Source organism: Chelonia mydas, chromosome 10, assembly GCF_015237465.2.
Source record: "Chelonia mydas isolate rCheMyd1 chromosome 10, rCheMyd1.pri.v2, whole genome shotgun sequence".
Classification (NCBI taxonomy): domain Eukaryota; kingdom Metazoa; phylum Chordata; order Testudines; family Cheloniidae; genus Chelonia; species Chelonia mydas.
In genome coordinates, this window is record NC_051250.2 from 15,270,109 (window position 1) to 15,282,848 (window position 12,740).

General features: G+C 36.5%; 1 protein-coding gene across 1 annotated transcript in view; it reads left to right on the forward strand.

Moving 5' to 3' along the window:
• Positions 1-12,740, forward strand: part of BAIAP2L1 (BAR/IMD domain containing adaptor protein 2 like 1) — a 59,820-nt gene that overhangs the window by 14,998 nt on the left and 32,082 nt on the right. The window contains exon 3 of the mRNA XM_007065372.4: positions 3,412-3,498. Coding sequence (XP_007065434.1) covers positions 3,412-3,498 — 87 coding nt within the window. The remainder of the gene's footprint in view (positions 1-3,411; positions 3,499-12,740) is intronic.

Below are 12,740 nucleotides of genomic sequence, written 5' to 3' on the forward strand. Positions count from 1 at the left end.
ATGGACTGGCACCTGGTTAAGTGGACACACTGGCAGGAAGAAGGATGTGAGCAAGAAATTTACAGCTTGGCAATGGAACAGCTGGAAGTTCCCATCTCCCCAGATCTGCTGAACCCCAGCTGGAGACGATTATCAAAGAGGAGAAAAAGATATAAAAAATGAGGAACAGGGGCCCCAAATCACCTCTCACCTTCCTTTCTCTCTGCCCACGACATCCACAATGCCTGAAGGACAAGGAAAGGAGCACTGGACTGGGGGATGGGTCCTGGCTGGAAAGCATCCCACCAGGAAGTCTGCAAATGAACATGGGTTGAGAGAGACTTTTGCTTTGAATTCATTTAACTTGTCAAGTATTAGTTGGTGTTTTACCTTTATTTCTTTGTAACCAATTTGGACTTTTATGTTTCATTACTTGTAATCACTTAAAATCTTTCTATAGTTAAACTTTTTATTTAAACTAGTGTGTGTTTGCATTGAAGTGTTTGGGAAACTTTATTTGAGATAAGATTTATGGATAACATTTTCTGTTAACGAAATGACGGACTTTATATGAGCTTGTATTGTTCAGAAGGAAAGAGCTGGACAGTACAAGATACACATTTCTGGGGGAAGTCTGGGATTGGGAATTTGCTGGTGTCACTCTGCAGTATAATTCAAGGGTGGCTGGCTGAAGCACTCTTGCAGCATACCTGGGGGTAGTTCACATGTTGGAGGCTGTGTGAGCAGGCTAGGAGTGGTTGCTCTCACAGCGAAACAGTGTAAAAGGCACCCCAGGTTGGAGAACTGAGGGGACACAGCTGTCCAACATTCCAGATTGTATCCTGGGGAATGGCACAACTACACTTGTCATTAATATTGGTAGTCAGTACTGTTGGAAGTTAAGGGTGCCATTGTATTGCCTGTTAATAGAACAATAACCTTGATGTGATTTCATAATAGTCCATATGTAAAACAATGGTTTTCCGTGAAAATCCTACTTAGAGAACTGGTTGAAGAAAGTCCTCTGAGCACAAATTACAAGAGATTATCTGATGGTGTTTCATTATTTGTGTATTAAAAATGTGCAGAATTGTATCTATGGAACCTCCCTTCAAATGAGTAAAATGTTTAGGATGGATGGTTTGGTTCATTCAGCTACTCTTGATAAACACGTTAGTTGGATGCTTCAGACGTACTGACTAGCAGTGAAATGGTAAACGTTTTCCACTGGTAGTTTGTAATTCATGCTCACTTATCATAGGGCAATTACAGACCTCTCTTGGCACTGATTTAAATTATATGGGATTAGTTCTTTTAAGAAGAGTGCCTTGCTTTTACTGTGATCTGTTTTTTGGGAATCACCAGTATTGATTTTGCTATTCTGTGACAGCGATTTAGGTGTCTGGAATAATTCACATAATAACTTTCTGTTTAAGGTAACTGCATTTTATTCTCCATTCCTAAATAGCAACTCTGGGTAGCCAGGTTTAGTTATAGGGAGGTTCTGTGAGGGTAAGAGGAGAAGTAATCCTTCCATGTGCCTGGTCACGCTTGTGATGCCACTTCACAGGGCATCACTGGCTGTTGAAAACACACAGCAGCAGATCTATCAGCTTTTCCCCAACACTCTGGCACTCCAGGATTATAGCTTTCTTGTAGATTTCCCTAAAGCTTTCACAGCAGATCTTCACTACATCTGGAAACTTCTGCAGCCATGGAGAAGGAGATTGGGGGGCGGGGCATAATTTGTTCCTAGAAGACCAGTTGTGTCATCTTCAAAGTATTGCACCACATTGTGAGTTGTCAGTAAGAAAAGCTATTATTGGTCACCTTGTTTACTGATTTAATTCATGCTGATCTTTTGTTTCCCTATGAATTTTATGTATTTCCAGCTGATACAGTGTTTGATTTTTTGATAGGTGATGGTTAAGCTTTTCTGTCGAATCTTAGAAGGGACAGGTATATCTGAATCTACGTAGCTGCTCTTCACTTAAGAAATGAAGAGAAGGCCTTTTTCTCCCTTTTGATACAATTTTTGGAAGTCTTTCTAAAACATTGAGAAGTTACAGAAAGATGTTTTCAAATTAGCTCATTCCATTCTCTCACTTGAGATGGTTATCTAGTGAAGCTTTTTTTTTTTTTTTTTTTTTTTTTTTTTTTAAGATTTTACACAGAACTGGAAAGGCCAAATATAGTTATGTACTGGGAATTTGCCACACTCACTCACCTTTTAGCCAAAACATATCCCATTAAAGTAGAATAATGGCACAACAAGTACAGTCTATGGCAATCTAGTATAAAGTGTGGATATAGACTCTTTTCCTGCTTGATTCATAGAGATTTTCATTCTTGAACTTCTATCCTTTTAAAATCTACTTTGTGGCCAGTATGCCAGAATCAAAGACTTGAGAGGGGTTTATCATGATCTTAATATGCAAGAGTTTAATACAGAAATGGGGGGGGGGGGGAAGATTTACCCTGTACTAAACTCACATCCACAAGAGTATTTCAAATTGTGGTCCTCAGAGAACTTGCTGATCATGAGTTGCTGGTGGTTCTTATTTCTAGCTGTTAAAAATCATATTAAACAACAACATCTGAAAGTACTGTCTGTGGACTGGAGTTGGCTTCTATAGGATCTTTCACCCCACTCAATTTCATTTTGTACTTCTTTAAAAGTACTTTACCTGGAATATCACAGGCCTTCTCCCATGTAGTTTCAAGTATTTTGTTATAGCTTTTGACCTCTAAAACTACCTCCTCATTAGGAGTTGCAAGGGAGCAGTTAAAAATTATCTTCGCTCTCTTGGTATGTCATATTTTCAAACTTTATAATTCTTTCCTAGCCTGAAGTTCAAGAGCCGCATAACTGCTTTTAAATGCAGGTTTTCTGTGTAGTAACATGCTTTGCTATTTACTGAGTGATGAGGCCAGTCAGCTGTAATGCTCCATACTCATAAGACTTTAAAATCCATTTCACTTCAAGTTGAATAATCCAATCAATGGACTATAATTTTTCCATGTGTCCATTAATATTAATAAGAACTAAGAGGGCATATGAATCTAAAGAAAGACAGAAAGGGCATGTGTTTTTTGGTTGTACAGGTATGTTATGTCATTTAAAAACACATAATATGCTTTTTGGGAATTCTATATCCTATTAATAGATGTGAGTCATTTACTGTTACTGGGGGCTGATCCCGCCTCTGTTGAAGTCAGAATTTTTCCATTGACGTCAACAGGCGTTGGACTGGACTCGGAGAATACCCTAGAATAATTCCCAAAAGTTAGAAAGCCAAGTTTGTGCACCCCGTTTGAACCCCAGGCAGGCACTGTGAAAATATCCACCCTTTCCTGGTGGATGGTAATTCATAATTTACTCAATTTTTTAAATGCCACACAAGCTGAGTACTCTTGTTGTTTTCCCTATAGCTATGATACTGGCTGGAAGAGCATATTATGATGGTGTTGCAAAGATTGGAGAAATAGCAACTGCATCTCCAGTTTCTAAAGAATTGGGTAAGTAAAACTGTATATCACATTTCATTAAATTACAGCTTAGGATACTTTTCCTTCCCAGCTGGGGGGCTCACCGAATTAATTAGATTTTAACAGTTAGGCACTGGAAGGAGCTGCTGGGATGAGGGAGCTTGTGGAAGCCTCTTACTGAAGGGAGAGTTGGGGTGACTGCTCTGCCTAGGATCCTTCACCTTGATACTGCTAAATTACCCCTCTCAGAGACTTATCAGATGGGCTCACAAAAATACTTCTGAAGAGCAAAACGTATCTCTGGAATGCACTAGATCAGGGGTTCTCAAACTTCATTGCACTGCAACCCCCTTCCGACAACAAAAATTACTACACAACCCCATGAGAGGGGGGACCAAAGCCTGAGCTGTCCCAAGCCCCATTGCTTGGGGTTGGGGTGCCAAAGCCTGAGCCCCACTGCTCCAGGTGGAGTCAAAGCTGAAGCCAAAGGGCTTCAGCCCCAGGCAGGGGGGCCTGTAACATGAGCTTTATCCCTTGGCCCTGGACCCCAGCAAGTCTAAGCCAGCCTTGGTGACCCCATTAAGAGGGGGTCACGACCCACAGTTTGAAAACTGCTGCACTAGATTGTACCAGTGTCAGGTAGTTTCAGTCCTAGGAAAAATGCCCATCCACCTCAATGTCTTCACACAGTCCCATTTCAAATTTCATAAGCTGAACACTTTTCTGTGTTGCTAAATTCAGTATAACTCTTTGAAGGAAGTGCACTTAAATTTTTTTGCCAACTCACGTTGCCTCCCTCCTTGGTTATGATGAGTTTAACTGGGAAAACAAAAACTACCTTCTCTAGTTCTTCACTCTTGCTTTTTGCAGGCACATACACCCCTGAAAGAGTTGACATCAGGCTAACCAGGAAGACTTTTGTAGGACCCTCTGATTTTTATTACATCAGAGGACTGAACAAATCCCAGAATTTTACTGTATTGTGATACATGAATTCCCTATGAGTCACTTGATTAGTCACCCAAAAATTGTTGAAGATTTCAGTGTTCCTCCCAAGTCTGTTTCTAGGTTAGGTCATGCTGTTATCTGACTCTATATCTTATACAGGAGCAACTTAAAAAAAAAAAATGTTCAGAAGCAGGAGGAAATGAATTAGGGATGACGGACAAAGATTGCCAGTAAGGAAAAATTAAATTTAAAAAAAGTGGAGGAAATCCCCAAGAGTATTCACTTATTTTATAAGGGAAATCAAGATTAACTAAAGGGTTGAAGCCACAATACATTAATCTTATTGCATATGATGGGTAGAAGGAAGGGTCTACATAGACTTGAGAATTGTATTTAAATTTTAGATATACTATTTTTTTACTTAGTACCTTAGCAAATGATATTTGTTTAAAGAGGTGTTAAATTTTAAACTCCAAAGATATGTTTTTATAAATGTCACATAGTTCATGGTCTTGTGTACCTATAGTTGTGCATAAATGTATTTTTCAAAGTTTGTAGTACTCTGTTACATAGCAACGGGAAAAAAAATTAATTTCATATTAGATATGTATGTTGGATTTTGTATAACAGAAAATTGGGGGTGTGTTAGCACATGATACGTTAAGAACAAGATTTGATAGTCATCTGAGCACATATATTTGAAAATCTAAACCCTACTTTAAGCTTTCTTCCATAATCTTATACAGATATTAACAATATTCTTTTTGAAGTTCAGCCTTTGAAAGAGACCTAAAACTCCAGGAAATATTAAAATCTGTGGTAGTATAATTACTTTTACATTATTATACGTTTCATAAGATTCCTGCCATTTGAGCTAAAATTCCAAACACCCTATCAGTGTTCTCCTTGTTCTGCTAGCAGTGAAGTCATAATACTAATTCTACAAATACATCACCACAAATATTTCTATGACAACTGTTTGTTTTCAACAAAGGATTATGACTTCATTGCAGAATCAAGCCAGAGAAGGTGTGTGGTAAGAGAGAAGCACTATGATACCTCAATATCCTTTAAGAAATACAGAAAACTAGTGACAGAATTGATGGTCTGTTTTTTTAAACTATGCTGTAATAAGAGTCTCCTTCTCTAAAGTTCTATATATAGAAGACAAACAGGGAACTCATAGCTCTTTCTCCTGTGATTTTACTTGTTAGTACAAGGATCCAACTGGTGAGAGGAACTGAATTTTTTTTTGTAATATTTCTATGGTCTAAGATGGTAAGAGTTAAGCTGTTCTTGAGAAGTGAATGTTGGTTTCTTTGTTTGCTCACTCATATTTTCTTGACTTGTTCTGAAGCCACCATTGTGTGACTCTTCACATTGTATGTTCAAACTGAGGGAGTGGCAGAACAGCAAACAGTAAAAAGCAAACAGTTCCTGATATAGTCATTTTCTTTATTTGCTTTGTAAGTAAGTCTAGTTGTTGTAGTTTCTGTGCTATAGTACAAAACCACAAGAATTTTAAAATGCTATTAATTGTGTAAAAAAGGCATATAAAAGACAGTAGCTAATAAAAAAATCTTAGTTATGCCTTTGCTAACTTTATTCCTTTTAAAGAACTGATTAGAAGGCACAGAAAGTGTGCCTCTTTACAGAACTTCAAATGGCTTTTCCTCCTTTTAAAAATATCATTGCTAGGTATTCTAGGGCTAACTACAAAATTTATTCGCAGTCCTTTCTTTAGTGGAGGAGAGTCTACAAAAGATCTGAGTTTGGAGCGCTCCTTATTGACGCTGAAATTATGTTAATCGTTGGACTAATAGCCTGTTCCCCCCAAGTAATTATGAAAGGTGTGTATTGGAAGTAGGGTTTAAGAAGTTCATTCTGACTGTCACTAGATTCAAACCCCGAACACTGCACACAAACACTTTATAGTTGGTATACAACATCATCTTTATTTTCATCGAGAAGATAGAAGTCAAACTGGAAAAAATTCAAGTCTGATAAAGTACATGTTGTAGAATACAAAAGGTCAGAACATTGGAAGAAGTACTGTAATACTTTTAGGAAGTCTGAAAAAAAATAGTTCTCACATTATTAAAAAGCCCTATAAACAACACTCAACCCTTTCAGAGACAAAGGAGTATACTTTTTTTAAGCGGGTCTCAGGTGATGTGGTATCTTAGCTTAAAGCCTCATAGAAACTTAGACACATTCTTCAATAATTGCAAATATGAGAACATGAATGCTGAGTAGAATCAAATATATAAAAGTGAGCTCAAATTCTGCTGTAATCTACCTTTTGTAAAAAAAAAAAAAAAAAAAAAAGTTGTGCAACTCCACAATTTTAGTAGCTACTCTGGGCTTACACTGATGTAATACAGAGAAGAACCAGGCCTCTTGTGAGCTTCCTCACAGATTTGCCAATACACTCTATTCTTGACCTGCAGGACCTCTACCATACAACTTTTGTCTTCTTCCACGGGCAAGGAAAGCCAATTGTGACTAATTGTGTTGTGGTTTGGTAACGTGCAGGTCTGTTTGTGAACTGGTTTCTCAGAATTTGTTTCACTTGATTAGAGGTGAACTGGCGTGGTTTATTAAACAAACAAATAAAGCTGTTCTAAAGGTGACCTGCAAAGGTAAAGGAAAAAATTCCAGTAACTTTATCAGCATGTGCTGGCTACATCCAAATGTCAGCTTGAGAGGTATTCAGCACATTTTACTTTCAAGTGTTAAAGGAAATACTGTAGGGCCTTCTCTGTCTACTTAGAGAATGGCAAAATTCCCACTTATTTCTGTTTGAGCTGGTCTTCAACATAAATAACATTTATCAAAATATGCCTCATTCACCACCAATAGATAGGATAAAAATAACTTTAGTCACTTCTAAAATTTTGGTTTTAGGTGCCTCTGTACAGAAGCCCAACTTGGTTCCTTAAAGGGGCCAGATTTTCAGAGGGTAGGTGCTCAGGGCTTTCTAAACAAAAATATCAGAAACTTATAAAAATGTCTTCAGTAGGGCACCCAAATATTGAAACACTCAAAATTAGTCACTACTAAAAATCTTGGCCAAAGTTACTGAAATTTTGTATTTGAACGTAAAAGGATGTTTTTAAGATCCCATGTCATAAAGAAACAGCCCTGGTCCTACTACCAAGTCTTAGTAAATGGAAGTTTACTTCCAGAGGGGGAGGAGGTGGTTTTGCTTTTCTTCTGTGGTTATGGCATCATCTAGCACCTAAAGGGATAGTAATGTCATCAGATGATGTAGGAATAAAATAGAATTCTAAACTCAAGCACTGGCAGATAAGCCTTTCAGATAATGTTCTAAATGGTTATAAAATGGGCTTTTGTAGTTCTGCTATATCCATTTTGATATGGGGCAACCAGAACTGGATACTCTATTTTAGGTGTGGGTGGACCATGGATTTACATAATGGTATTATGATATTTGCTGTCTTAGTATCTGTCCCTTTTCCAATAGTTCCCGTTAGCCTTTTTGACCATTACTGCACATTGAGCTGAAAAATGTTAGGCTCCCTGGAATGATGCAGAAGACTGGACTTACAGTAAAGGGTATACAGTAAAGAAATTTAGTGACATTGAGGGTATAACCAAAACTACAGAAGATTCAGGGAAGAAAAGAGCAACTTCTCTGTGTGTATTGTCCTCCCCTAAATGAGAACAAAAAGACAGAATATAAGTGAAATCAAACTTGGAGGTAGAAAACAGCTGTTTTCTTGGGATGAGAGAACAAAACGATACGGAATCTGGGGAAAAGCTGGACAGAAGGTATAGAGGCTTCATACTGAATATCTTAGCACTTCTCAAGTCAATATGAAGCTCTCAGATTCATTTGCTTCAGAACAGTTGAAGTGAAACAACAGAATAGTATGCACTGCCTTCTTACTTTACAGTTTAATTACCAAGGCCTTAAAGGTGATCAGTATGGACCAGATCCTGCAGTTTTTGCAAATTTAACCTGAATTTGTACCTATATCCAGTATACCTCAAGGTATACTGTAAGATGAAGAAAGGAACCAACTCTTGAAAGCAATATTGAATTAAACAAAAAAGTCACATGAACTCTTCAAATTGTGACTTTACAAGTACTTAGAGAAAGCTTTGAGAATTGAAACCTGTATTTAAAAAAAAAGAAAAAAAAAAAAGCAGCATTCGTTCATTCTGTTCCTGAAACTTAACAGCTGTTTCTCTGACAGGTCTCTTGTTCAGACCATGAAATTATCCTTTACACAACTGTGCTGCATTTTAGTTTTTTAAAACCAAATACTTCAGTATTCAAGCTTGGTATAGTAAATATTTGGGCTGGTTAATAAAGAATATTGCCTGGAATTGACAGTTTTATATAGTAATTTGTATTAGTGTTAAGTGTGTGGATATACTGAGGGACACGTATTTAATATTTTACTAAAAACAAACTCTTTGCATATCTTATGTGTGCTAAAACTGTTTCCTGGGGGTAATTGTGCAAAGTACTATAAGAAGCAATGAACGATTCTGGAACTTTGTTATTAAATTACATACTTGTTTACACTTATGATTTAAATGAACATTCCTCAGACTCCTTGGCCTTCTACAATCTCCAAGTTGTAGTTCCCTCAGAGTTTGGCTGCTCGCATTATGGGCTATAACCTTCCATTGTTACATGACTAGAACCCACATTGAGCCAATGAAAGTTTTGTATAAAAATTGATGAAAAGATATGGTGCTTTTATATTTAGAGTGAAGCTTAGTTTGATTCAAGTGAGTTTTTTTAAAAAAATAGAACTATTTGATCCTCTGGCTTATTATAACTATTGCAATAATTTTCAGTTGAAATAGAAGCAATAATATTTTTAGTAAGATAGTTTAAAAAAAGTGTGAGTTGGATACTTCTCTGTGAAATCCAGATTACAATCTTTTCTTTTTTAAAAATCTCTTCTCAGCTCTAACTAATCTGGGATGTTAAACAGCACTACAAGTGTTTATCATTAGTGAATGAAGATTTTGTGTGATTCTGATAGTTTCACTAATCTTTCAAAATAGAATAGGATTGTATTTGCTAATATTGTAAATTCAAACTTTTATTATAGTCTGTTGTGACGTCAGACATGAAAATGATACACTGAAAGGAATGTTATTGAAAATCCAAATACATGTCAATTATTTGACATGTAGGCTTTGTTCTGCCTCATCGCTTGTAGCCATCAGGAACTTTACTTACAAGGAATCTTGCGCATGTAGAGAAGCAATTCCTATCGAACAATTTTAGAAATAGTACAAACTAGAAAATAAGTTGTCAGGTTTTGTTTTTTTACTAAAGGGGGTATCCTTAGGTAAAACAAAGTATGAAGTTTATCTTTGAAAAATTCCCATTTTACACCTTTAATGGAGGGCATTAGCTTCTTGAAACATTTACCCAAAATGTTATCTTGCCATTATTTCCATCATACAGATGACTACTTTTTTCCTTTCCTGAGTGATAAGCAAGACAGTTACTTGAGCACTAACCTAAAAAGCTGGAGAGCTAGCTATCTCCACACCTACCAGAATACACTGCTTAGGTATCACTCATTACTGAGAGAGCCAAGCAGAAAAAGAACAGTTTGCTTACACAATTTGGGCCAAATTCAGCACTGGCTTAAGTAGGTGCTTCTTCATTGATTTTACTGGAGTTGTGCCTCATTAAGCCAGGGTATAATTAGACCCTTTGAACTGTAATCCTGTTTCACCTGCCTTAGAAAGCTAAACACGGAGTGCCCTTTTCTTTATTAGCTCATTGACTCTAAAGAAAAGCCTATAGGTTATCTGGCCTCATCACCCTGCCAGCACAGGACTGTCTTCTGTTGTATAATGACAAGCATTTTACTATTTGAAATAAATGAGTTGTGGACAGACAGGCAAATGAAGTGATGCCAACAAAAACTGAACCACTCTGGCACCTCAGTCAATTGAAATTTCTGGAAAAAAAAAATCAAAAAAGTCTACCTGCTGCTGTAGCACGAGTTACTATATAGGACCAGCTCTTTTAAAAAGGATTAGTAAAACAGAGATTAAGGAACACTCCTAACTCAAGTTAAATTTAAACTAGCCACTAACATTTTTCTTAATTAAAAAAAAATTAAGTACACAGGAAGCTATCTTGAAAACGAGATACAAAGTGGGTCTGAAAGAATAAGCTTTACTGTCAAAGTGTTTGAAATTGGAGTTTCAAAGTGGTTGTACAGCAAGTTCTAAAATGTTTTTTTATTAAGTTAAACCAACTGTGTTTATACATTTGCACTCATCTTAAAGTCCAAAAATTGTGTCATTTTGTATTAAATTGTGATAAATAATTGTCAATTAATTCCCTATTGGTGACTCATTAATATGAGTCACCCAATATTTGTACTGTGTTGGTTCTCTGTTTTTTCAAAAAACAAACTGTGCTATGGATAATTATTTTCTTTAGAAAGAAAAATGTGTTGATATAAGTGGCATATTATGGAGAATGAATTACTGGGTTTTCAAGAGATTTTTATTCCTCTATGGTTATTTGGCTCAAATGTTGTCAGATTTTTGGCCAAACAATAGTGTGTGTGTGTGCGCGCGCAGGTGTAGGGAGAGAGAGAGAGAGAAAAACACTTCATCCAGACAAGTATGTGTCCATACACCACCTACCAGTTAGATATCCCACCTCATCATCATTGCATGGCTGACCTCTGTTTCTGTAAGGATAAGCTCTTCATTTTGTACTTAAAACACTCTTGTCATGACTGATCTGTTATCGTACTGTATCATCTTTTAACTGCCAATCCATAGCAGATAATGCAAGTGGCGGGGGGGGGGGGGGGGGGAAGAGTTGTAGGCTTCCTAGATCTTGTCTTCCGCGCATGGAAACACAGCTTGGTTTTTTCTCTTTTCCTTTTGGGGGTTCTACTTTACTTGGTCATTCAGAAGGTAAAAAAACAAATTTTTTTTGATAAATAGGGCTGTCAAGCGATTAAAAAATTAATCATGTGATTAATCGCACTGTTAAACAATAGAATACCATTATTTAAAATTTTGGGATGTTTTCCAAATATATTGATTTCAGTTACAACACAGAACACAAAGTGTACAGTGCTCACTTTATATTTATTTTTGATTACAAATGTGCTATAAAAATAGTATTTTTCAATTCAGCTCATATAAGTACTGTAATACAATCTCTTTATCATGAAAGTTGAACTTACAAATGTAGAATGTATGTACAAGAAATAACTCCATTCAAAAACAAAACAATGTAAAACTTTAGAGCCTACAAGTCCACTCAGTCCTACTACTTGTTCAGTCGGTCACTGAGACAAACAAGTTTGTTTACATTTGCAGGAGATAATGCTGCCCACTTATTGTTTACAATGTCACCTGAAAGTGAGAACAGGTGTTCACATGGCACTGTTGTAGCCGACGTCACAAGATATTTAGGTGCCAGATGTCTTAGATTCATATGTCCCTTCATGCTTCAGCCACCATTCTAGAGGACATGTTTCCATGCTGATGACGCACGTTAAAAAAATGTGTTAATTAAATTTGTGACTGAATTCCTTGGAAGAGAATAGCATGTCTCCTGCTATTTTACCTGCATTCTGCTATATATTTCATGTTATAGCAGTCTCAGATGATGACCCAGCACATGTTTATTTTAAGAACACTTTCACTGCAGATTTGACAAAACGCAGAGAAGATACCAATGTGAAATTTCAAAAGATAGCTAAGCACTCAACCGAAGGTTTAAGAATCTGAAGTGCCTTCCAAACTCTTAGAGGGATGAGGTGTGGAGCATGCTTTCAGAAGTCTTAAAAGAGCAACACTCTGATGTGAAACCTACAGAACCCGAACCACCAAAAAAGAAAATCAACCTTTTGTTTTTGAGTGCAGTTATGTAACAACAAAATCTACATTTGTAAGTTACACTTTCATGATAAAGAGATTGCATTACAGTATTGTATGAGGTGAATTGAAAAATACTATTTCCTTTCTTTCTCATTTTTATAGTGCAACTATTTGTAATAAAATATGAAGTGGGCATTGTACACTTTGTATTCTGTGTTGTAATTGAAATCAAAATATTTGAAAATGTAGAAAAACCTCCAAAAATATTCAATACATTTCAATTGGTATTCTGTTTAACAGTGTGATTAAAACTGATTAATTTTGTAAAATCACGATTAATTTGAGTTAATCATGTGAGTTAACTGCGATTAATCGACAGCCCTAATACACACACTAATTCTGGCAAAAAAGTAGTATAGGTATTTTTGCTTGGAGCCTTTTCCTTCCTCCTTTTCTATTTTGTACGT